Source organism: Panicum virgatum, chromosome 8N (genome assembly GCF_016808335.1).
Source record: "Panicum virgatum strain AP13 chromosome 8N, P.virgatum_v5, whole genome shotgun sequence".
Classification (NCBI taxonomy): Eukaryota; Viridiplantae; Streptophyta; class Magnoliopsida; order Poales; family Poaceae; genus Panicum; species Panicum virgatum.
In genome coordinates this window covers 16,709,617-16,735,215 of record NC_053152.1, presented here as the reverse complement: position 1 = coordinate 16,735,215, position 25,599 = coordinate 16,709,617, and the positions used below count along the sequence as shown (strand labels likewise).

General features: G+C 46.1%; 1 protein-coding gene, 1 long non-coding RNA gene and 1 pseudogene across 3 annotated transcripts; 1 reads left to right on the top strand and 2 right to left on the bottom strand.

The window, feature by feature from the left end:
* Positions 1-3,101: 3,101 nt before the first annotated feature.
* On the top strand, positions 3,102-11,219 carry LOC120686380 (annotated as a pseudogene).
* Positions 11,220-11,618: 399 nt separating this feature from the next.
* Positions 11,619-17,015, bottom strand: LOC120685786. 2 transcript variants are annotated; one of them, XR_005679762.1, is made up of 4 exons: positions 15,349-17,014; positions 13,465-13,545; positions 13,258-13,372; positions 11,619-12,005 (listed from the first exon to the last, which is right to left on the bottom strand). It is a non-coding gene; the product is annotated as an uncharacterized LOC120685786 (long non-coding RNA). The 2 variants fall into 2 exon arrangements; XR_005679761.1 differs by having other exon boundaries at positions 11,619-13,372; positions 15,349-17,015.
* A 1,621-nt stretch (positions 17,016-18,636) lies between these two features.
* Positions 18,637-21,766, bottom strand: LOC120685785 (probable plastid-lipid-associated protein 2, chloroplastic). The gene is made up of 3 exons (XM_039967875.1): positions 21,244-21,766; positions 19,349-19,547; positions 18,637-19,190 (listed from the first exon to the last, which is right to left on the bottom strand). The coding sequence occupies exons 1-3, from the start codon at positions 21,684-21,686 to the stop codon at positions 18,879-18,881; spliced, it is 954 nt and encodes a 317-aa protein (XP_039823809.1). The 5' UTR covers positions 21,687-21,766; the 3' UTR covers positions 18,637-18,878.
* Positions 21,767-25,599: the final 3,833 nt, after the last annotated feature.

Below are 25,599 nucleotides of genomic sequence, written 5' to 3'. Positions count from 1 at the left end.
ATGTGCCAACAAGTGGGAGAATTTTGAGAGAAGTGATTGAACAAGGGGGAGACAAGGGGGAGACTTGTTTATTTTTTGAAAAACTTGTTGTGCACAGGGCTTTGAGAGTGCATCATTTTGGGAGAGTTGCACATGTGAGAGGGAAAAACTTTGCTTGTGGAGTTTCTGCTTTGGTTTTGGCTCCTGGTTTTCCTCGTTTTCCCTCTGCTTCTTGCATGACTGCGTCGAGCGTTACCTCTGTCTTTGAGGAGTCATGTTTTGGCTTTTGATCGATTGCGTCGAGCCGTTGCCCTTGTCTTAGGGAATCGATCTGTGCTTGAGTAAGTGACTATTCTTGACCTTTTGAGCTTTTTGTCACTTGCTTGAGTTCTTCACCTTCTTGCTTTTCTTTTTATCACTTCTCTGCTTTCAGGTGGTATGTTGACAATGCACTCATCAAGGGGGAGATTGAGGAATGTTGAGTACTCTATCCTACTTGTGATGAGTGAATTATCAACCGTGCGGTGTGATCGTGCGCTTGGTCTTTGGATTGCAGGTACACGGGCGTCAAGTGTTGACGGGGAGCTGTCGTGGAGGTGCTATGGCCGATGGACCGTGCGGTGGACGGCGGTGAAGGGCAGCCGGGACCGGAGCTCGGACCGGGCGGCAGCTGTGGCGTCCACTCCTGGATCGAGGGCGCAAGCGGCGATGGAAGGCGGGTTTCTTGGTTTGCGCCACAAAACCAAGGAGGCGGACGGCGGTTGAAGACGCCAAGTCGTGGAGGTGACGGGCGTCGGTCTCGGGACAGACGGAGGCGACGGGCGTCGACGGCGTCTAGGGCCTCGCTGCGGGCGAGGAGGTGACGGGCGTCGGGCGGCGTCTAGGGCCGTCAGAAGGCTGAGGCAGGAACGGCGTCTAGGGCCACGGCGTGGAGGCGGGAATCTTCCCTCGCGTGAGGTTTTGGCGGTTTTCTCAAAACCGGCCACCTACCCGGGTTTCGCGGACCCTTCAAAACCGCGGACTGGATCTTCATCAAGACGGCGGCATCGCGGAGAAAACTTCGTTTCGAAGAAAGAATCTCGGCCGTCGGATGAGATCGTGTACAGGGGATGCTGTAGGCCAACCGGTCTGACCGGTCCCTGGCACCGGTCTGACCGGTCTAACCAACCGGTCTGACCGGTCCAGCGTACCGGTCTGACCGGTCCCGCGGGTATAAATACCCCTTCACTTGTGTTAGGTTGCGTGCGGCTTTTGTAATTGCGTCCGTGAATTGTCTCTACTCCCAGGTCGCCGCCTCTGTGTTCCTCTCCCCCTGTTCATCTCTTTAGTGTAGATTTGAATGTTGTTTGTGTGAGAACTCTTGTGGATTTGATTGGGAAAGGAGGCCCTAACCTCCTCGTGCCCTCTGGGCGGTTTGAATCAATCCATCTCGTTTTGTGCCTTGTTTGATGAAATTTCGATTTCGTTTTTGGTGCACTTGATTGCGAGGAGTCCACGAGTTCTTTGCCGTGATTCCCATGCCTCTATTTTGTTCTTGAACCCTCTGGAATCACTAGCCCGTCCAAATTCGATTTCTTGGAGACTAGAGAAAACCCCACCCCATTTGATCTCATCCCGAAATTCTTGTGCTATGGATATCTTTAGGGTGAGATTTCTTGGGGATACACTCTTGGGGTAGGAACGAAGATATCCTCCAAGTTTCATCCGATTTGGACGCGATTTGCTCTCAATTCACGGTTTGGAACTAAAATTTTCGGGGTTTTCTGGACGCCACCGATCAGACCGGTTGGAGAGACCGGTCAGACCGGTCTGCTAGTTCATGAACAGCTGTGACCGGTCAGACCGGTCCTGTGCACCGGTCAGACCGGTACAAGCAGATCAGTTCTGCAGTTTTTCCGTTTCGCTTCCGATTTGCTTCGTGTTTTCGCTCGCTTGTTCGAGGGTTAGAACGCTTGAGGGTTTGGGTGATTTTGGGACATAGGCCGACGATTCGAATTTCGAAGAAATTTTGATCGGCTCCCATTCACCCTACTCTGGTCGCCGGCTTCGGTTCTTTCACAATATTTTACTGATGTATTGTTACCGGCTAGCCATGAATGAGATGGATAGGAAGGTACCAGAGGCTAGAGTAGCCCCCTACGTCACCTGGAGTAGTTCATTGCATGTCGAGTGCTTAAACAAAGTGAAAATCCATAAAGACCGCGAACCGGACTCGGCAAAAAAAGCGACGGTGAAACCGGTTTTTCCTAGTGTCTTATTTCGGGCACTCAGCAAAGTCTTTGCTGTGCACCAGAAAGCACTCGGCAAAAAAAGGCAGAGAGACGGCCGTTTAGCCGTTAACGGTCTGTCTAGTGCGTTATCTTTGCCAAGTGCCGGTACTCGGCAAAACTTTAATTTTTATACCGTGTGCCACTGGTCTGCTGAGTGCCTGAGTGCAAACACTCGGCAAAGGTCTTTTTGCCGAGTGCCCGACTTTTGGCACTTGGCAGAGCCCGTTGCACACGGCATATACCGGGTTTCCGGTAGTGAGCCATGAAAGCTCGTTGCATACGGAATATACCGGGTTTCGGTAGTGGGCCATGAATGAGCCATGAATGAGAGGGATAGGAAGGGGCCAAAGGCTAGAATAGCCCCCCTACATCACCTGGACGTTAGGCACCCGGGCACTCTATCCCCGGCAAGACTGCCCTCCACTCTAGCGAAAGCGTGTCCCACTACCAGAAAACACAATTGCCCAGTGTCTCCAGCTTTGCCGAGTGCCAAACCACGGGCACTCGGCAAACATGTGGCACACGGCATGCCCACACTTTGCCGAGTGCTGGCCGTGCTCCTTGCTCCATTGATCATCGCCGTGCTCCTTCCGGCATGGCGAGCAGCCACAACAACACCGCTCTCGTGCCAGCGCCGGTGCGGCGACGTGGACATCCCCTGCCCGTTCGGCATCGGCCGCGGCTGCTACCTCTACACGGGCGAGTCCGACGTCACCTTCGGGCTCACCTGCGAGCTCGCCGCCGACGGCACCCACGAGCCCTTCAGCGGGGAGGCCGAGGTCATCGACATCTCCCTCCGCCGCGGCCAGGCGCGCGTCTTCAGCTACTTCGTCTACTCCTGCACCACCGTGTCCTTCGAGTACGGGCCCTGGCGGAACGACTTCATCGACTCGCAGTTCCGGCTCTCCGACGAGGCCAACCGGTTCACCGTGCTCGGCTGCAACTCGCTGGCGTACGTCAACTCAGTCAACGCCGGGCCCGTGTACATGACCGGGTGCATGGCCACCTGCCCCAGGGGCGGCCGGCTGGAGAACGGCTCCTGCTCCGGCATGGGCTGCTGCCATGCGGCCATCCCCCGCGGGATGAACACGTACCAGCTCTCGTTCGACGACAGGTTCAGCAACAACAGCAGCGACACCTTCGGGGGCATGGGGGTCAGCACCTCGTGCAGCTACGCCGCGCTGGTGGAGGCGGCGGCGTTCGACTTCCGGCCCGCGTACGTCGCCGGCGACGACTTCATGGGGTCGACCGGCGGCAAGTGGCCGCTGGTTCTGGACGGTGGTGGGGAAGGAGACGTGCCGGGAGGCGCGGCGGAACGCGACGGCGTACTTGTGCGCCAGCGGCAACAGCGAGTGTGTCGATTCCAGGAACGGCCCGGGCTACCTCTGCAACTGCTCCGCTGGGCACGAGGGTAATCCCTACGTCCCCGACGGCTGCCAAGGTTTCTTCTTCACTTCAATTATTCCTTGGAGATTCTGCAGATCGATGTCTGAACTTCATCATAATCCGTTGATGCAGGTTCAGACATCGATCTAGCAGCAGAGCCTCGCATGTTATTTTATGCATCAAGAAATAAACTGCCATGCTCTGTTTGCTAGATTTAACTACCTGCACAAGTTGAACGACTCAGTTGGCCTTTCATTTTGCAGATGTTAACGAGTGCGATGACTCTAGATTCCAGTACCCCTGCTCTGTTCCTGGAACCTGTATCAACACTGCTGGAGGATTCCTGTGTTCTTGCCCTGACAAGACAACAGGAAACGCTTACAATGGTACCTGCGTAGCCAAAAATTCTCAACTTGGCGTGAAGTTGGCAGTAGGTACGCCTACTATACTCGTTCATTTTCACAATGTGCTTTTTACCTTTCTTAAAAAGTAAAGTTGACTACCGGTTATAACGTAGTAATAAGAAGTACTAAAAGTTGATCCTTGGCTACTGAATTTTACTCCCTCGGTTCAGAATGAGACTGCGTTTTATATAGACGTCTAATTCGTCATGCAATTAGTTACTTCTTCATGTCTGACTAGATCTAGTAGTACCAAATTCAAGCCATAATTTAGATATCTATGACTGCTCTAAAGATCTCTCTCCTCAATGTGACAAAGAGCTCCTACGAGTAGATGTAGAACTAGAACCTTTTAAAATTTCTACCTTGTTGCAGGTATTAGCATCGGCATGGTTGCACTAGTTGTGAGCATGTCTTGTGCATACATTATCCACCAAAAGAGGAGCCTTGCTGCTGTGAAACAGAGGTACTTCAAGCAGCACGGGGGCCTCTTGTTGTTCGAGGAAATGAAGTTGAAACAAGGGCTGTCCTTCACATTGTTCACCAAGGAAGAGCTCGAGGAGGCGACCGACAAATTCGACGAGCGCAATGTGCTTGGAAAGGGAGGGAACGGCACCGTCTACAAGGGAGCTCTGAGAGACGGAAGATTGGTCGCGATAAAGAAGTGCAAGATAATCAACGAGAGGCAGGAGAAAGAGTTTGGGAAGGAGATGCTCATCCTGTCCCAGGTCAACCACAGGAACGTGGTGAGGCTATACGGCTGCTGCCTTGAGGTGGAAGTCCCCATGCTCGTCTACCAGTTCATCCCAAACGGCACGTTGTACCAGCTTATCCATGTCGGCCAGCCCCATGGATCACGCATTTCCTTCACGACGCGCCTGAAGATCGCGCACGAGACCGCCGAAGCCCTCGCGTACCTGCACTCCTGGGCTTCATCCCCAATCATCCATGGCGATGTGAAGTCACCCAACATACTAGTTGATGAGGATTACACCGCAAAAGTTGCGGACTTTGGTGCTTCGACATTGGCTCCGACAAATGAAGCTCAGTTTGTCACATTTGTCCAAGGCACTTACGGTTACCTCGATCCAGAGTATATGCAGACCAGCAAACTGACGAGTAAGAGTGATGTATACAGCTTAGCTTTGGTGTTGTTCTGCTGGAGTTGCTTACATGCAGGAAGGCGATGAACCTTCAGGCACTTGAGGAGGAGAAGAACCTCTCATCACATTTCCTTCTAGCCATGAGCGAGAACAGGCTTGCTGAGATACTGGACCAACAGATAATTGGTGAACAGAGTGTCGAGCTGATCGAGCACAGGTGGCGGAGCTGGCCAAGGAGTGTCTCGAGATGGCTAGCGACAAGAGGCCTGTTAGCAGCGGATAACTGGAGAATTAGACTGGGAACAGCTAGAAGAGAGGAAATCGGAATTGGGGAAGAACGGGGGCAGCTTGAGTTCGTATGAGTCTGTTACAAGATTGTTCATGCCTCTTTCCCCTCTCTCACGCAATACATATAGGCAACTCGCACACGCACACACTACAGCCACTCTGGGCCGGAAACCCTAGCGTTCGCCTTCTTGGGCCGAGTAGACCGGCGAGGCCCAACACAGATGGAAGCAGAGCCATCTTCAGTACCGGGGCTAACACTCCCCCCTTCTTGGCGTGCTGGTTGTCCCCAAACAGCGGCATTAGGAAATTGCTGACGCAGAGCTGTAGCATCCTCCCAAGTAGCAAGTGATGCTGGAACATTAGACCATTTGATCAAAAGTTGGGAGACAGGACGCACCCCATGCATGACAGAACGACGCTGCAATATGGCTTCAGGAATACTCCACTGAAACAGAACATCTGGAAGGTCTGCTGTCACCTGATGCTGATCGCCTACCATCTTCTTCAGCTGAGACACATGGAAAACGGGATGGACCAGGGAGGAGCCCGGCAGTTGCAGCTTGTAAGCGACATAACCGATTCTGGAAATCACCTTGTATGGGCCAAAAAAACTTGAATGCTAGTTTCTGGTTGGCACGGGCGGCCAAGGAAGATTGCACATATGGTTGTGCTTTCAGGAAAACCCAATCACCTTCTTGGAAAACCCGTTCAGATCTGTTCTTGTCGGACTGACGCTTCATACGAGCCTTGGCACGCAGCAAATGTTGATGGACCAGATCAGACATGAGCCGCCGTTCACTCAACCAGTCAGACAAAGGAACAGAATCCACTGCCATAAGAGGTGTGATTCCAAAATGCCTGGGCTCATGGCCATACAAGATCACAAAAGGAGAGCGACCAGTAGCCGAGTGCTCGCTGGTGTTGTACCAGAATTCCGCGAGAGAAATCCACTGGCTCCAGGAGGAAGGACATGCATGGATAAAACAACGTAAAAATGTCTCGAGGCATTGATTGACCCGTTCGGTCTGACCATCCGACTGAGGGTGATAAGCCGAGCTCATGCTCAATTGCACATCAGCCAGACGAAATAGCTCACGCCAAAGCTTGCTGGTGAAAACTCTATCACGATCAGAAACTATAGAGGCAGGAAGGCCATGCAGTCTGTACACTTGGTGATGAAAAAGCTTGGCAACAGATATAGCCGTGAAGGGATGTTTGAGAGGTAAAAAATGAGCATACTTAGAAAACAGATCCACAACTACCAAAACGCAATCATTACCACCAGACTTTGGCAATCCCTCCACAAAATCCATAGATATTACCTGCCATGCTGTAGAAGGCACAGGCAGTGGTTGCAGCAAGCCTGGAAGCTTGGTCCTATCAGGTTTGGCCTGTTGACATATCAAACATGCTTGAACATACTGGTGAACAAATTTCTTCATGCCAGGCCAAGCAAACAATTGTTTCATCCTTTTGTAGGTCACTGGGACCCCAGAATGTCCACCCAGAGCTGATGAATGCATAGCTGCCAACAGCTTGTTGTACAGTGTAATATCGTGACCAATCCAAATTCTATTCTTATACCTCAAAAGACCATCTCTCCAGGAATAATGGGGTACTGATGAAGGATCCAGGGAGAGTTTAGTAATCAAGGACTGAGCACGAACATCTGCCACATAAGAAGCCACTACTTGTTCTAGCCAGACTGGAGTTGCAGAAGAAATAAGGAAGCACTCAGAGTTAAGGACAGATCTCCTTGACAGGGCATCAGCCACCTTGTTATCGACCCCTTTCTTATACACTATCTTATACTGAAGGCCCAAAAGTTTAGTAAATACCTTCTGCTGCCAAGTAGTGTGAAGTCTTTGTTCAGACAACTGCACCAAACTTTTCTGGTCAGTGTAGATAATAAACTCCCCATATTGCAGATAATGTCTCCATTGATGGACAGCTTCTAAAATAGCCATATACTCTTTCTCATAGGTGGAGAGACCTCTGGACTTGGGACCTAGTGCCTTACTGAGGTAAGATAGTGGGTGACCGTTTTGCAATAGCACAGCTCCAATACCAATGCCGCTGGCATCTGTCTCAATACAAAAGGGAATAGAAAAATTAGGAAGTGCTAGCACTGGGGCTGAGCTAAGAGCTTGCTGCAAAGTTTGAAAAGCCACTTGATGATCAGAAGTCCAAATGTACAAAGCACCTTTCTTGAGAAGTTCTGTTAATGGCTTAGCAATAATGCCGAAATGCCTAATGAATTTCCTGTAGTACCCAGCAAGACCAAGAAAACCTCGGAGTTCCTTCACATTTTCTGGGACTGGCCAGTTCAACACAGCTGTAACTTTACTAGGGTCAGTAGCCACTCCTTGGGCACTAATGACATGTCCCAGGTATGTGACTTGACGCTGGGCAAAGGCACATTTGGACAGCTTAACCTTCCACTGGTCCTTTTGAAGAAGCTGCAAGACCTGCTGAATATGCTCCAAATGCTCCTCATAAGAACTACTGTAAATCAGGATATCATCAAAAAACACTAACACACATTTTCTTAACAAGGGAGCTAATGTAGAATTCATAGCTTTTTGAAATGTGGCAGGTGCCCCAGACAATCCAAAAGCCATAACTCGAAATTCATAATGCCCCGAGTGGGTTTGAAAAGCAGTTTTGTAAGCTTCACCTGGCTTCAACTTGACTTGGTGATACCCAGCAGTGAGGTCCAAACTAGTGAACCAGCTAGCTTTACCCAACTCATCCAGGAAGTCATCAATGAGAGGTACAGGGTACTTACATTTCAGAGTAATTGCATTTAAGTGCCTGAAGTCAACACAGAATCGCCAAGACTTATCTTTCTTCTTAACCAAAAGAACAGAAGAAGAAAAGGGACTGGTACTATGTTGGATAATGCCTTCCTGAAGCATCTGAATGATTTGCCTCTCAATCTCATCTTTGATGGCCGGAGGATATCTGTAGGGTCTGACCGAGACAGGAGTGGCCCCTTCAATCAGAGGAATCTCATGGTCACAAGCTCTAGAAGGAGGTAATCCAGAAGGAGGATCAAAAACATCACCATACTGTTGCAACAGCTGGGACAACTCAGGAGGAACAGACAAGTTGAGTATAGAAGAATCTGTGACCAACACAGCACAAACTTCCACCACTGAGTGTGCAGGTAATTCAGGCACTAACCCTTGCAAGATAGCTGAGGCTCCCTGAAAAGGAATAGACATCCACTTATGCTTCCAGTGAATCTTCATGGGACTAAAGGACTCTAGCCAATCCATTCCCACAATAAGATCATAATGTGAAAGAGGGATCACTTTCATATCAGTAGTAAACTGACAGCCTTGAACAGACCACTGACCACCCAACAACTGGAGATCACACTGCATTTTACTGCCATTTGCTACCAACACACCTAGTGGCTGCGACAATTGGGATAGACCAGATAACTTCTCGGCTACTGCAGTACTGACAAAGGTGTTAGAGCTTCCAGAATCAATCAATATAAGAACCTCTTGACCCTGAATGGAACCTTTGAACCTCATTGTCTTGGGAGTATCAGTAACAGTCACAGCTGCTTCTGACAATGTGAGAAACAAATGGTCAGATTGTTGAGCACTACAATCTTCTTCAGACACCTCCTCCCCAAACTGAATCATATCATAAAGCTCCTGAATAACATGCAATTGGACAGAATCTGGACACTTATGATCCCTGCTCCACTTCTCAGCACACTTGATGCATAGGCCTTTGGCACGCCGATAAGCACGCAATGCTGACAGCTTGTCATCAGGAGGACGTCCACGGATAGGCTCCCCATGGCGATGGCTTTCAGGAGACTGCTGGAACTGCAACTTGTCGCCCTGAGGTGGCAACGGCAAGGGCAGCGGTCCCCTAGCTGATGCCCGACCAACAAACAAAGAATCACCGCGATGAACCTCCCTGGTCTTGTTGCGATCCAAAACCTCCTCCTGCAAAAGAGCGAGGACGCAAGCAGTATCCAGATTTGGAGGGCGTTGAATGATGACAGCGAGACGGATGTCATTTTTGAGACCATCAACGAAACGAGTCGTATAATACAGCTGATCAGATTTATGTTCATAGGCTGCTAACTGATCAACAAGCCCAGAAAAACGTTCTATGTATTCAGCTACAGTCGACAACTGCTTAATATGAAATAACTGTCGAATTAGCAGTTCATGGTGATCCTTACCAAACCTATCCAAAATCATCTGACAAAAACTAGACCACGAACAAGACGATAGGCGTGGCTCGATGGACTGCAGCCACCGGGCAGCAGAGTCAGTGAAAAACATGGACGACAGCTTAATCCAAATGTTCGAATCTACTTGCGAGAGCTCAAAATAATCTTCAGCACGACGGATCCAGAGTTTAGGATTCGCGCCATCAAAGGAAGGACACTGCAGCTTAGGGATCTTGCTAAACTGGGAGCCGCCACTAAAATTCGAACCAACCGGAGCAGAAGGTGGGGAACGCGGATGGGGATTCAGGGGAGTAAAGGATTTGGACGGATCGGGAAACGTACCCTTGCCCGGGGAATGCGTGTGGGTGTACACCGACCCGTGCGCATTCTCCCGGAAATTGGTGTCGACGCGGTGCCCACTGGGGCCATCAGGGTTCACGGCGGAAGGAGACGCCGCAACCGGCGCAGGTGCAGCGAAGATACCCGGCGCCGCCGAGGAGTTGGAGTCGAGGATGACACGATTGACGGTCTTGCGGATCGCGCCAAGCTCCATGCGCATGTCGTCGATGGTGGCGTCCACCTTGGGCTTCCAATCGCCGAACTCGCCGGCCGCCGCCTCGATGCGCTTGAAGCGATCGTCGAGCGCGTGCTCCACGCCATCGATGCGCTCGGTGACGGAGGTCTTGAGATCCACCATGGACGCGGACAAACCCTTGATCTCGTCGAGGATCGTCTGAAGATGAGGATCCATAGCTCCGCGCGTCTTACGAAGCCGGGTGAAGTGCTCGTGATGAATTTCGTGGGAATCCAGATCGGTGTCTCTGATACCACTATGTTAGCAGCGGATAACTGGAGAATTAGACTGGGAACAGCTAGAAGAGAGGAAATCGGAATTGGGGAAGAACGGGGGCAGCTTGAGTTCGTATGAGTCTGTTACAAGATTGTTCATGCCTCTTTCCCCTCTCTCACGCAATACATATAGGCAACTCGCACACGCACACACTACAGCCACTCTGGGCCGGAAACCCTAGCGTTCGCCTTCTTGGGCCGAGTAGACCGGCGAGGCCCAACACAGATGGAAGCAGAGCCATCTTCAGTACCGGGGCTAACAAGGCCCTCAATGCGGGAGGTTGCAGAAGAGCTCGACAGAGTCAGGAAACTGCTGCAGCATCCTTGGGGCCAAGAAACTTCAGACGAGGAGCGAAAGGCCTTGCTTGTTGGATCACAAAACACGTGCCCCCAAATAGAGCTCAGTAATGGGTTTCTCAGCCTCACTGATTCAGCGTACTTGGGAATTCAGTCCCCACGGTAAAGACGACGGGGTATGCGTGGATGACAATTTTACTAACTAACTAGCGAGGGAAACATATTAGAATATGATCTATTGATTTTTGTCCAATTCCATCTGTGCAGCATTTGTATAGAAAATAAACTCTTCACTTGGTTGTTCTTTGCACGCAATCAAGGAGGCTCTTCTTTGTACTCGGATTATGTCCAGTTTCTCCAACTGCTTCTCGTGGAAAATTAGAGTGATAGTCGCACCCAAACGCTCTGCTGGTATTTTTTTGGTGCGGAGTTGTTAAATTGATGTATGTGTATGCCATGTTCTTGTTACCATGAACATGTCATTTTTTTATGGACTTGGCTATATTACGGCCGGCCGTAATATAGTCCTGCAGCACGGCCTTACTATTTTAGGAAACTTCTGCATATGGGCACTTTGGCAGCTTCCTTTTGTAGCAACTCTCAGTTCCCCACACGCAAAAATATGCAGCGCCAAACTCTGCGGTCCCCACGAGCCTGGGTGAAATAGCATGTCAAACTAGTGATTATGACTAGGCGACAACGCCAAACTCTACGGTCCCCACGAGCCTGGGTGAAATAGCATGTCAAACTACTCGTGATTATGACTAGGCGACAACGACAGAAATACCAAGGCAAATCAGATGCAGCAGGCAAAAACTGACATCACAGACAATATTACATGTAAATTGCCCAGATCTAGTATTATATTGTGCAAATATAGCTCTAAATCAGCAGATTGTTCCGGTAGATTTTCCATAGCAGGGAAAGTTTCACATATTCCACAAAACACATCACATATCCTTATTTCTGTTCATGGATCCACTTTACAAACATGCCTGAGGGAAACTGTAGAAACTGCTTTTGATTTACTAGAAATGTGTTACTAGAAGGGAGGTTGGACGGCACTATCCAACCAAGAGAACAAAATATGAAGCTCCAAGATGCTGCACTGTGTGAATCCAGGGACCAAAAACAACTTAGTTGGAGAAGTGCACATACCATCTACTGCTTAGTGCTTACTTGCGTGTCATTTTTTTGCTGTAAGATATTTACTGATCCCTACTATCTCCTGCACCATGACAAAAATAGAAACAATAAACATTCTATATCATAAATTAATAAAGAATATACAATAGGTAACTGATCCATTGTTTTGCTTGCTCTATTGCACCAATTTGCCTATGAAACAACATTTAATTGCTTGCTATATTGGACTAATCTGCCTAGAGGAAATTCAATTAATTGCATGTTGTATTACACTAATCTGCTTAGAGGAAATTCATTTAATTGCACAACAATAAGAAGCAATCATACACACAACAAATTCCATGACGCATAGACTACATTCTAGCAAATTAATACATTGTATACGCCTAGTAGATGAAGGATAATCCAGCTGACTTACTTGAACTGCTTATGATACTGCATACTGAAGAAATTGCAGTATCCTGTCAAGCAATATAGACTCTACTGTATTTTGCTGATTTTGATCACCTAACAAAAATGTTACAGTAAAAAGGTTCCATGTAATGTATTAACATGTAGTGACAACCACATAAGAGTAAAAAAAAGGGATGTAGTAAAAAAAATTGCAAGATTTCACTACTGAATTGCAGTCCCCCCCCCCAAAGTTTGCCAATTAATTTACTTGTTTTGCTTACCGTGCCCCCTGCCTATTTTGTGATCAAATGCTAGCTAGTTTTGAATGCATTTGTTGTTTGCTAGCTACATAGCACCTAGCTATTTGCCGGCTATACTTCTCTAATTTGCCCGCTGAATAACACTATTTTGCTCACTGAATTGTAGGTGATAAAGTAGGAGCTGCAGGGTCATGTATTTAAGTGAGCTTCCCCCTAAAATTTAACTATGATTTTATAGGAGTCAATGCAGGAATGTATGAAGCAAAATCTCTATTCTGCCCACAACCAGCCCCTATCAAGATATGCCTAGCTGGTACTGCAATCCATGCATGTACTGAAGAAAAAAGAAGAGCCATTGAATTACTGACGTCATGCTACATGAAGCATGCAAATCTGCCTAGCTATCTCAGTAAAAAACAATCTACTTCAGTCATTAATTTGCCTGTTTGTTTACCATAAGTTGCCTACACAAAATCCAAAAAATGATGAATAGGAAAATATAAAAATGCTACCATCAGCATGCATATGATAAACTAAAATTAATAAATTACTTGATGATTTATCAAAAGTTGGCATGGCTGAATTATGCATTACCAAGAGGACATAAGGACATAATAAAATGCTTAGACAGTAGAAAAGTCAAACTTGGTTTCAACAAATGCAGAGGTGCATTAATCTCACCAAGAGACCTGACCACCATGGCAAATGTGTAGCGACAGCCTTTAGGAACACCTCAAGATTTGAGATCGGAGCAGACCCAAAATATCTTTACCGGCCACACCTTCATGTGCACAGTCTACCGATGAATTTGTTCAAGGGTTGCGAAAAATCACTAGATGAAGCAAAATAAACTGAAAAACAGAATGAGTGTAGAACCACACCCCTCACCTGATCCTTCGAAGCACCCTCTTGCCACTCCGTCTGCAACTTATGCAGCAGCAACCTTAGCAGTAAAAATAGTAGAATCACCTGATTGAAAATAGTGTAATTGACTAGTTCAAAATTATATCCATACGAGGGATCCAGATGACTAGCAGCTTTTCATGGTATTTAATCATGAGACCATGGAACCAAAATAGACACATCATGAATCTGTGTGTTTTGGCTATGCTTAAATTTGGGGGAAAACCACAACTCGAATACTTGTGTAACTTTACCTCATAATCCAAAAAAGGAAAAATACATCCCGCTTTCTAGAATTCTAAACTGAAATTCTAAAAATTAGATGCTGCCTGAGTGCCCGGGCCCCATTCCCTGACCCTACTAACGCATCACACCTAATCACCTAGCCAGAAAATGCAAGTCTGCAACAATAGGTCAATGTGCAGAACCCCAATTCCTAAATCCTCTCTAACCTTCTTGCCTCTAATCCCCTGAAGCGAGAATCCAACGTGGGATTGTAAATAAAGCATTTTAGTTAATACTATGTACCATTTTAATAATATCAGTTGAGCATTTCACATTTCCGTTACAGGTAGTTTCAATAAATCAACACATCATAAGCTTGTAGCCTCATACTGGACCATGCCAATAAAATAAACAACTAGCAATCTGATATATCAGTACAGGACTACCCAAAAAAAAATGGACCAGTCAGTGCTTTACAATACTCTCTTGAATATCATAAGCATTTTGATTAGTGTTGTGTAGGCATTTTAATAATATCAGTTAAGCATTTCAACAATTTACTCCATTGCTCCCAACTAACACAAGGCTCATGATTGCAACGGACAACTATAGCAAAAGGTTCATGAACACACATCATCTAGGAAATGTTAGAAAATGATACAACTATTATGTTTTATAAACATTGACAGTGCAAGCATCAGCTAAGAAATGCATCTCTGAAAAGAAACTGTATCACTCAACATTAATTTGTTTCCTATACCCGTTTTCATTTCCATCCCAATTCATCAAGTCATTTACCGGGGGGGGGGGGGGAGCCAAATATGATAAATGCTTTCCTATTCTACTACTCACCCTCCCCTTAACCAAAACCGTTGTCAATTAGGTTCTCAATTAGAAAAAATATAAATATTCAATTAGGCTATTCTGGTGGGGTCATTATTAATGCATTAGTATTCATTCGTATAAGAGAATATGCTGCCACTAGCTAGGCATGCTAAATACAGAATTGAGATATTTATCTTTCCAAAATCATAATCTGTGCAAAAGTTATTTAGACTAGGGGGCTAGACATGCAACATTGTGTTTTGGGAATGACTCGGGTGCTGATCAAAACTAGGTACCTTGCAAAGCAGCAGGCAAGAGATGGATCACCTGCTTAGATGAATATATATGTTCAATGGCATCGCCTAGTGAAGTGCAATATTTTGCCATGCCATATTTGGAACTATGATATTGCTTAGATGGATATCCCTAATAACATTACCTAATGAAGTATAGTGTTATTGCCTAAATAAACAAGTAAAATTGCAAAATGAAGTACAGTGTTATTGCCTAAACAGGATTCCCTCACGTGGATCACCTCCTAGTAACAGTAGACATCAATTGGAAATTTGGTGCCAATATCTCACTCAACTGCTACCTTAAAATAGAATTGGAGGCTCATGTGGATCCTCTCGTATCTCAAATTGGATGCTCAAACAACTATATAGTTCTTCAATTCATAGAAGGAATCATGACTTAGCCAATCAAGCATTGCTTCAGAAATACGAACAGTGCCACTCATCCAAAAAGGGCAAGGAACGCGAAATCCCGCAAAGCGTAATCGAGAAATGAAGGGATTTCAGGTCAGGGACGCTGCCATACCATGGAGACGGTCTGGCTGATGGAGGCGAACGAGAAGCAGCGGTCGGGGCACATGGTTAGCTTGTTGTGGACGAAGAGCAGAAGGGCCTGCCTGACCGAGCCATCCGCTTCACTGCGGGGCGAGCCCCCCGGATGAGGTTGCTGCTACGGAGGCGGCGACGTGGTGGAGGCGGAGGCGAAGGACGGCGCGGAGGTGGAGCCATACCCCCGGTGTTGCGGCGCCGATGAGGAGCTCGGCCTGCGCCGCTACGGCCCCGTCGTGCCGCTCTGCCCGCGATGCGCCGCGCTGCCCGCGTCGCTCCGCCGCGCAGGGAAGGCGGTCGCGGGGTGTGGGGGAAGAGCAAGGGAGGGCGCAGCAGAGGACCGGGAGGGGGACCTGCGGCAGGAAAGGAGGGAAGGGGAAGGGGAAGGGAGGTTGGGGAAAGGAGGAGGGGAGGTGTCGGTGGGGAAGAGATAAGGTTGAGAGATAAAGGAAAAGGCAGTAGGATTTGGGCAGCCGAGTGGGTTATGGGCAGTGTGCGGGAGAAGACGCACGAGATGGATGGAAGCCATTCCAAAGAACAAAAATACGGCGGGCCTTATACTAGTCTTTACCTTTTTTATGTGCCGTTGTGCACAAACAATATTTTATGATGATCTAAGGGTCTATATCAACCCAAAAAGTCCATATCAAAATGTTTAATAATATCGCATTTCGAAATTAAAATTTAAGAAATTAGCACTGGACCAAAACGTCCATGTCGAATACGATTACTAAATAGCTACATTTGAAATTAAGAAAAGAACTAGGACTTGACCCACCAGTCCATGTCAGATACGATTTGTCTGTAGCTAATTTTAAAAATACAAATATAATCAAAATTAGCAATTGACAAAGATCTGGGAACCCTCTGTGTTCCAAATTGAGGGGGGAGGATCCAGCTCTTGAGGAATAGCTGAATCATCTCTGGTCGAGAAGTGCTTTGGTGGGCGCTTGCGCAGAAATCAAGGTCCTTGCAAGGAATTGGAGAAGGCCTGCTGCATCTGTTCCCCTTCGTGGTTCAGCGGTTGGCAGGTGGTCGAGTTTGGGAGGTGATACTAGGTCTTTTGTCCAAGTTCGCAGACTCAATGGCTGGTAGAGGGATGGCTGGGGGGCACTGGGTGCCGCGTGGTGGAGGCAGATCAGTCGGCGATGGTGGTGGGTTGCAAGGTCCATGTGAGAGTGGAGGGAGTTTTCAGCATAGAGGTAGGGAGGATAGAAGAGAGGGGGCTTCCAGGGGGACGACAGTTTAACAGTCAGAGAAACCAGTGGGATGGAAGCAGGCAACAACATCCCAATCACAATCAGCAACATAACCAGATACCCACCCAATTTGATCTGAGAGAGAATCTGAATCAAAACAAATATATGGGCAGCCGAGAGCAGGGAAAGGAGATGAGGACGAACTCTCCCCAACGAGGGGGTTTGGGTCGCTCTGATGTCAGGTGGAGTCAATTATGTGGATTCAGCTGGTAAGAGTGACAAGAATGAAACATCCTCCAAGCCCGAGGAGAGTAAGAAACATGAGGAAAGCAAGACTAAGCAAAACTTAGTCTTTCCGATTAGCTGGTAGGAGTGTCACGCCGATTAGCTATGGCGATCTCGATCTTGAAGATACGTTGTCCGGCTTCCCAGCGGTGCGCATCAACTTCCCCATCAAATACATGGGGTTATCACTGGCAGTGAGGAGACTACGGAAGATTGACTTTCAGCCTATGGTGGAAAAGGCAACTTCCAAGGTTTTGCGCTGGCACGGGAGGCACTTGACGCATGCTGGACGGGTCTGCCTGAAAAAATTGGTGCTCCTCTTGTAGCAAATATACTTGTTAACTGTCCTGAAAGCGACCAATGATATCCTATAAGAGCTTGACAAAGCATGGAAAAAATTCCTCTAGGCGGGCGACTCAGCTCTCAGGGGAGGTAAATGCAAAGTCAATTGGACAAGATGTACCCTACCAAAAGAATGGAAGTCAAATGCAAAGTAACGGGAGCTAAATGCAAAGTCAACTGGGCATTCTGAACTTGGAATGGTTCGCGAGAGCTCTGAGATTATGGTGGCTTTGGCATGAATGGGCTTCACCGGAAAAGGTCTGGATAGGCACAATAATGTCGTGGGACGACACTTACCACCTCCTCTTCGCGGCTTGCACAACAGTTTCAATCGGCAATGGTAAAGGATGAGCTTCTGGCACTTGGGGTGGCTCCAGGGTCGCAGGCCGAAGGATATAGCGCCAAACCTCTTCAAGATCTGCCGGCCAAAAAATAGAACAGTGGCTGCTGCACTGCAACGACACACTTGGATATGAGGCGTGAGAAGAGCAAAGGGACTTATGCTCCGACACGTCCAAGGGTACTTTACACTCTGGGAGATGCTCCATGACACCCAACTCCTCCACAACCAAGAAGACCACATTAGGTGGAAGTTCACACCATCCGAAGAATACATAGCGGCTTTGGCCTATAAAGCGCAATTTCTTGGTTGTGTAAAAGCACCTAAAGCTCAGACGATCCGGAAAGCATGGGTGCCGCCTAAATGCAAATTTTTTGCATATCTGGTGACTCAAAACCGAGTGTGGACTTCAGACATACGGCATCTTTGAGGATGAGCGTACAGCCCCTTCTGCCCTCTATGTAGAAATGCCTCTAAGACGGCACTTCACCTCCTAGTGGAGTGCCGCTACACGAGAAGAGTGTGAAGTCTCATCGCATCTTGGACAGCACAGTCCACCCTAAGCCCTCAACAGTGGAGACCAAGCGAAATTACGTTGCATTGGTGGACAACATCATATTCAGTGAACATGTGCCCCGAAAAGTGATTCGGTCGCTATCCCTACTAGTAATTTGGCAAATCTGACGAGAGCGAAATGCAAGAGTTTCTAGGAAGTAGGAGACGTCAGCTACAGGGCTTCTGGCCAAAATCAAGAACAAGGCAACAGCTTGGGCTTCAGCAGGAGCAAAGGATTTAGAATCTCTTTTACTGTGAGATTAAACCCTTTTGTTTTACTTTTCTGGCTGGCTAGTTATACTCTCCTTCTTTATCAATGAAATAGACATAATCTCGTGCCCGTTTTTAAAAAAAAATAGTATTATGATGTAGTGACACGTGGGAGGCGACCCGGTGAAAACCTCAGATCCCTGTCTACCCTAGTGAAAACATTGGATGGATAAGATTTATGCTTGCAGAGTATTCAAGCCCTTGGATGCTTGATTCACCGTGGATTTCAATATGAGAGGTCACAACATCCTTCAAGAAGTGACGGTACTGAATCTGAGTCCGATACTGAGACCGAGAGTTTGAAGCAACAGCACAACCGCAAGTATGCATCTACATTTCAGGTTATTGAAACTAAAGAGCACCGATTGCAGACATTTACCCATAAGGTAGCAATCATTTTCACATAACCACACACATCACACTAATATTCTACTATAAACACATGGTATCAAGAGAAAGAAACTGTAGTCAGTAGTCAATATAACACTGCCAACGGTTCGCCTTTCAACATCGAACCTAGTTCAGAAGGGTGCTTCCCTCCTTCAATAGCACAAAGATGCTGCTACCGTCGCCTCTAGATATCCTGAGCTCTTCGTCAAGGTAGGTTGTGAGCAACCAGGACTCAGCATTGTTGGTCTGAATCGGTACCTTAAGTGGTGGCTGACCAGAGATGGTCTTGGCAACCGAGGATGCTGCATTTTCGATGGAAGAAAATATGCCTTTCAATGGGCTCAGGTCGATGTTCTGTCCAAAGAGCTCAAACTTCTGTGGCAGCACAATGGAGTCGGTCAATTGTGGGGTTCCGATAACACCTTCTTCAAATTTAATCTGAAAACATTGAGAACCATGTGAATTTATTAGAAACATCTAGCTAAACTCACTCAAGGCTCTGTGCATGAGTGCCGCATCTGGATCAAGAAATCTGATAAAATGGATTAAATTATAGATGAAGAATGGTGACTTGGATGAGGATAAGACAACTTCACCTGCACACGCTTGGGGCTTGTAATTTCAAATTTAGCATTAGTGGAAACTGAGGTTGTAGCCAATGGTCCTGAAAACTTGATGCAGTTTTGCACTGTGAAGTTCTCTGAATCAATAGTCTGTGATATCTCCTCCACCTTTACAAGCTCAGGCAGCCTTCCGGACCCCAGCAGAGGGAAAAGTTGAGAAAATGATGTGTACCTGAAATCATGTGGTTCATCAGACACATAAATTTCTTATGGCCACTGCAGTCTAGTTCAGAGAGAGATAGCAGTTAGTTTCAGAAGTCAGAACTATGTTTAGTAATGATGTTGACAATAGTTCAGTTATGGCAGACTAGGCATTTGGGTCCTCAAACTTTCACCAATGCTCAATTTGATCCTTCAATTATCAAAATCATCTCGGACACACATACTGACAGATCAGAAATAGGCTTTATTATTGCAGAATGCAAAGAGCTAGGCCAGCTTCTAGTGGATTGGAAGGTGGTGAAGGTAAGATAGAAAGCAACAAGGTGGCAAATGAGTTAGCTGCGTTAGCTAGGCGTAATGCCCATTCAGCAGTCTGGTTGGGATGGGCACCTGCGTGTCACCAATCTCATCAGCGCTGATTGCAATTTGTCTCCTCCCTAATTAATAAAATGCTCTCTTTACCCGCAAAAAAAACTACCAAAATCATCATTTCCGTCCTTAAACTTTTCTTTTGGGCTCAGTTTCGTCCCTCATCCTTTGTGGAATGCCACGTTATCATGCCATGTCATTGAAGAATCATTAGGGTTTGGTGGCTGTATACATCCATTTAAATAGTTCCTTCTGCTCTCTTATACGCAGCACTTGTCCCAATCAACCCATTTGAATTGGTTGCCATTCAATAATCAAGCCCTAGTATCCTGAAAAAGTATCATAAGTGACGGATAGCACAGGTTCGTGCAACCGCACAATAAAACAGAATCCATGGACATGACGGGTGCATAGGCATGTGTGTTCAGTGATCGCAAAAACATAGGTAATGACCTTACTTGCCATTGCAAAATTTTACCATCCTTGGGACTCATCTATGTCACTCACAGTGGCAAGTAAGGGATTGGGGGTAATAGCAATGACAGCAAAGAGATCGTGCCCACCGGATTGATCTAGTTAACCACAAAAGTGAAATTTATTGGGATTAATCCAAGTCGTGCGTCATGTATGGCAGCAGGATGATAACGCATCATGGATTTGTGTGCCAACAGAATAACAAAACAAGAATCTATAATTACTAATTAATAATCCAAATAAAATTCCGATTTAAGCCTTGTATTTCGTACCACAAAATCTTCAAAATTAGACCATTCTTGATTACGTTTACATGATATTTTTTTAACACTTTTAGGAACAATTGTTTAACTTCACAATCAAATTGCTCTAGCTTTGAAATTAAATTGTTCTAACCCCAAAATTAAAATTTTCAACTAAAAACCCATCCAAATATATTTAATTGAGGTCTTGTTTTGATGATCTTATTATAAGAAACATCATGGTGTAATCTTTTTTTATATTGATGCTTGGTCTGAAAAATATGGTCCATTTTGTTTACACGTGTACTTTAGGCGATGTGCCGGCCCACTTTTTTTGTTCTACGACTTGCTGGGACCCTTCGCACATGCAAGTATGCGACACGGAACAGCCCCCAAATTTATTGCTCAAGTAACATTTTTGGGGCCTTTTCTATGTCTCTATGAACCACTTCACACCAAATTCTGCAAGTTTTCCACTGCTCCATCAACCAGATGCACCAAACTCAAGAGAATATATATGAACAAGAATTTCGCCAGCGAGAAACCGCCGCCAAAAGAAAGCAATAGCAGTTGAGGGGAGAGAGAAAAGGAGATTGTGATGAGATGTGGGGGGGTTCTTACGCGAGGATCCACTTGCCGTTGAGGAGGGTGAGCGCCTCCGTGGGCGCCGGCGTGGGGTTGCGCGCCTCGAGCTGCGCGATGAGCTCGACCACCTCCGCCCGCGTCTCGCTGGACGCGCGCAGGCCCCGCTCCGTGCCGCGCAGCGCCTCCTTGAGCCGCGCCTTGAGCTCCGCCACCTCGCTCGCCTCCGGCGCGGGCGCCTCGGCCACTGCCGCCGCCGCCGTGGCCGCGGACGCGCCCTCAGGCTCCGGCCCCCACTCGTCCTCGGGATCCCCACTCGCCGCCGCCGCCGCACGCGCCCGGACGCGCCGCCGCACGGCGCGCAGCGACCGCAAGCGCGGCGGGGTCGGGAGCGCGAGGGCGGCGCCGCTGCCGCCGCGCGGCGTGGACGGGGCAGCGGACGCGCGGAGGGTGAGGGCGTTGAGGGACGCAACTCCCGCCATGGCTTGCGCGAGGTTTCTTGATTTCCTGGGCTCTAGTTGGGCACTTGGGCCTCGCTGCCCGCACTGCAGTGTACAGGGAGAGAGGACTTCTACTCTTCTATCTCTGCACCAGGGTCCAGGGATACATAGAGAAAAAGACAGAGAGAGGCGTCCAAGGAGGAGACGTGTCGACACGGTGAGCTTCGGGTGCGGCCTACAACCGTGAGACCGGCAAAGCTCCACCGCAACGGTTGGCGAGCTCTCGTGCATCTTGACCGGAAAAACTTTTTAGCAGGCGTGAGCACGAAACATCTCGAACTCTCCCTACGATATGGACGTACCGCGCAGCCTGATCTGAAACGGCACCCACTTTTTTGAAACATGTTGTTCCATAAGTAGTTTGATTTTTCAACCTTAAATTTAACCACTCATTTTATTTAAAAATTTATCCAAAATATCAATTTTTTATTGTGATTGTTTTATCAATCTAATTTTTTGAAGAACAATTTAAATTGGTTTATCTTTGCACAAATTATTTGAATAAAACCAGTGATCAAACTTAGTGTTAAAAAGTCAAACTACCTATAATTTAGAATGGAGGGAGTGCGAACGAGTTTGAATATGAAAAAAATAAAAGAATAGCTTCAACCCAATGTCTAAAAGATGAAATTTGATTCTACGATGGGACCAAAATCGAACGCAGGATTAGCCACGTATACAGCTTCCGTTGGTCCCAGCTGTTTTAACTAGACGTCTAGAATGCCAGCTGAAAATCTTTCGTTGGTAGATAAATCCCTGGACTCTTTCTAATCCCATAGCGCATTCGCGCGTTTCCATGAATCTCAAAAACTCTTTACCTTCCGTAAAACCGCAACTCTAGTAAAGCTTTCCATCATCTTGAACTCGCACACAAACTCCTTTCCCCGTGGAGAAGCTCGATCTAATCTGCAAGGTTATAAAAAAAATCTCCTTAAGCAAACCTTTCAATCTTTGGAATGGCACCCACTCCCTCCCCAGATCCCTGCTCCTCTTATCTCTTTCATTCCTCTCCCTCTCAACCTTATCTCTTTTCCCCTATTCTGCACCGACACCTCCCCTCCCCTCCCTTGCTCCCCGCCCCAACCTCCCTTCGTTCCCTCCTCTCCTGACGCCGGTCTCCCTCCCTATCCTCCGTTGTGGCCTCCCCTGCTCTTCACCCCACACCCGTGACCACCTTCCCTGCGCGGGTGGAGCGACGCGGCGGGGGCGCAGCAACGCAGCCCGAGCGGCGGCAGCATGCGGCTTCGGTGCCTCCACCCCTGAATCCCAGTGGCGCAACCCCTCTCCCTCTTCCCCTCCAGTCCGGCGACGCCCCATCCAGCGTTTTGCCTCTCCCTTCCCATTTTCCCCGCGTGCCCATGGAGGAGAGAGATGAAGAATTTCTTTTCTATATTCACACAAATGCATGGTAGTTTTTTTCCTAGGATTTAGTGGTACAATAAGGGTTTTGATTTTTTTAGTTAGTACAACTTAAATTGACTTTTTCAAATTTCTACGTATATAGAAGTATATCTTTTTGGCTATTTTGGACTCAGTTGCCTCGAGCTTTTGAATAAAATTATGTTATTTTAGTAGAAGAACAAGATTATGTATCACTCAGACTCAACCTATATGTTTAAGCCTCATTCCCAGGTAAATAATTTTCTATATCCATGGAGGATAGAATGGAAGAATTTATTTTATTTCTATTTTTTCACAAACACATGATATATTTTTTCCTAAGATTTAATGGTACAATTATAGGTTGGGTTTTATTTTTTTAGTTAGTATATGTTAAATTGACTTTTCCAATATCTATGCATATATAGAAGTATATCTTTATGGACATTTGGGCTCCATTTGTCTCAAATGACTATTGGATGAAATTATGTTATTTAAGAAGGAGAACAAGATTATGTAATCATTTGGAATCAATATATAATTTTAAACCTCACTCCCAAGTAAATAATTTTCCAGATCCATGTAGAGAGGAAGAATTTTTTTATATTTACACAAACACATGATAGATTGTTTCCAAGATTTAGTGGTGCAAAAATAGGTTGGGTGTTGATTATTTTATCTACTACATATTAAATTGATTTTTTTCAAATATCTTGCATGCATAAAAGTACATATTTATGGCCTCAAACTTTTAGTTGAAGTTATGTTAATTTAGTAGGAGGAGAAGGTTATGTAATCATTTGGGCCCAACCTTTATGTTAAGCCACATTCCTAAGTAAACAATTTTCTAGATCCATGGAAGTGAGAGAAAACGATTTGATTTATTTTTTTCTATGTTTACACACATGCATGATAGTTTTTTTTCCCTAAGCTTACTAGTACAATAATAATTTGTGTTTTGTTTTTTTAGCTAGTACATGTTAAATTGTCATTTTTCAATATCTACTCTTATATAAAAGTATATATTTATTGATCATTTATTTACCAAATTACGGATGAGATTGTTATAGTTTATTTAAAATATTTATTGATATCCAGAGATGGATAGGATATATATGTACAAAGAACGAAGGAAGGACGTCTACTTCCGTGCAGAACTTAATAAATTCATTCAAGCTATTTAGAACCAAGCAAGAAATAAGAAGACACAGAGGATACGTTGCTCATGCAAAATTTGCAAGAGTTTGAGAGTATTCGTATTTTGTTCTATAAGTCACAATAGTCTTAGGGAACTAATTTAATATTTTTCTGATATTTTTTTTTGTTTTTTATATTTTAAATGAATTTTTAGGAAAAAATAGTTAACAAAGTTTTGATATTTTTCTTTAAGTTCCACATGTCAAAATAAGCTTATGATACAAATTTCACTTTTTAATTGGCTTTGCTATTTTTAAAAATTAAATGAATTTTAGAAAGTAAAAAAGTAATTGTAGGGGCGGGTGAGGGCTTAACCTGCCCCTAAAAATACAATTGTAGGGGCGGGTGGGTCGCCTATTGATATTTCTTAATGTCATCAGTAGATCAAGGTTGTTAGGCCCATCTACGACAATGGCGTCAGAAATGCTTGTTGACGTCTACCGGTGCCACCACTAGGTTAGAGCTCCTAGCCAGCAACACCCGCAGATTCCAAACAAGATACAGGTATTTTGTAGACCATGGATAAATAAGCAAGCGCACGGAATACCGTTGTAGCATTTTAACCAGGAGTATTTCGGGGTGCCATTTATATTTTCGTAGGGAAGGCGCCGGTTAATGTGTGTAGCCATGTTGATGAACTAATCTTAATTGGATATTCAATTGTATAAATAGGGGTAAGATAAATAATGGATAGAAGTAGTGTGACACACACGTTCATACTCAACTCAAAATAAGATAAAGGCAAGGAGAAAGAAATAAGTTAGCAGCTTGCGTTTCATGTACTTAGGTTAATTATATAGTTTATATTATACTTTACACCATACAATTGATTATACTAACTTTAGGCAACCTAGTACTATCGGGAGACCGCTTATGACCGACAGATGAAGTTGCACAACCGTTAGGGTATAATATGGACCTTCTACCCCTAACCGAATGTGGAGAATTACGATGGCACAAAACAGGATCACCACCTGCAGGCTATCTCTACAAACTGTACAAAAGGGGGACATCCAGCAACACTTGATTAACCTAGACACCATGTCTACATTAATAAGAGATATTGTAGTATCTCGTGCGGAGCCCCACCCTTCGAATGGATAGACATCATACTAGAGCAAACATTCGAATACTGGAACAGGTACCCGGTGTACTAAAGTAATTGTCTAATCATGCAAAGCATAGAGCAACAATGTAAACTAATCATGAGGTATATGTTTGACACCACAGGATATAAGTCATGCGAATATAAATAACTATAAGATATGTCTGTTACAAATAACCGAGGATTACAAGGGCGAGCTAGAGATGAACTCAT

Excerpts from the sequence above, each read along its gene's own strand:
- LOC120685785 (XM_039967875.1), bottom strand. The coding sequence starts at position 21,686 with ATGGCGGGAGTTGCGTCCCTCAACGCCCTCACCCTCCGCGCGTCCGCT. Across the intron at positions 19,548-21,243 it reads AACGGCAAGTGGATCCTCGC|GTACACATCATTTTCTCAAC; the intron begins GTAAGAACCCCC and ends ACATGATTTCAG. Across the intron at positions 19,191-19,348 it reads CAAGCCCCAAGCGTGTGCAG|ATTAAATTTGAAGAAGGTGT; the intron begins GTGAAGTTGTCT and ends CAATGTTTTCAG.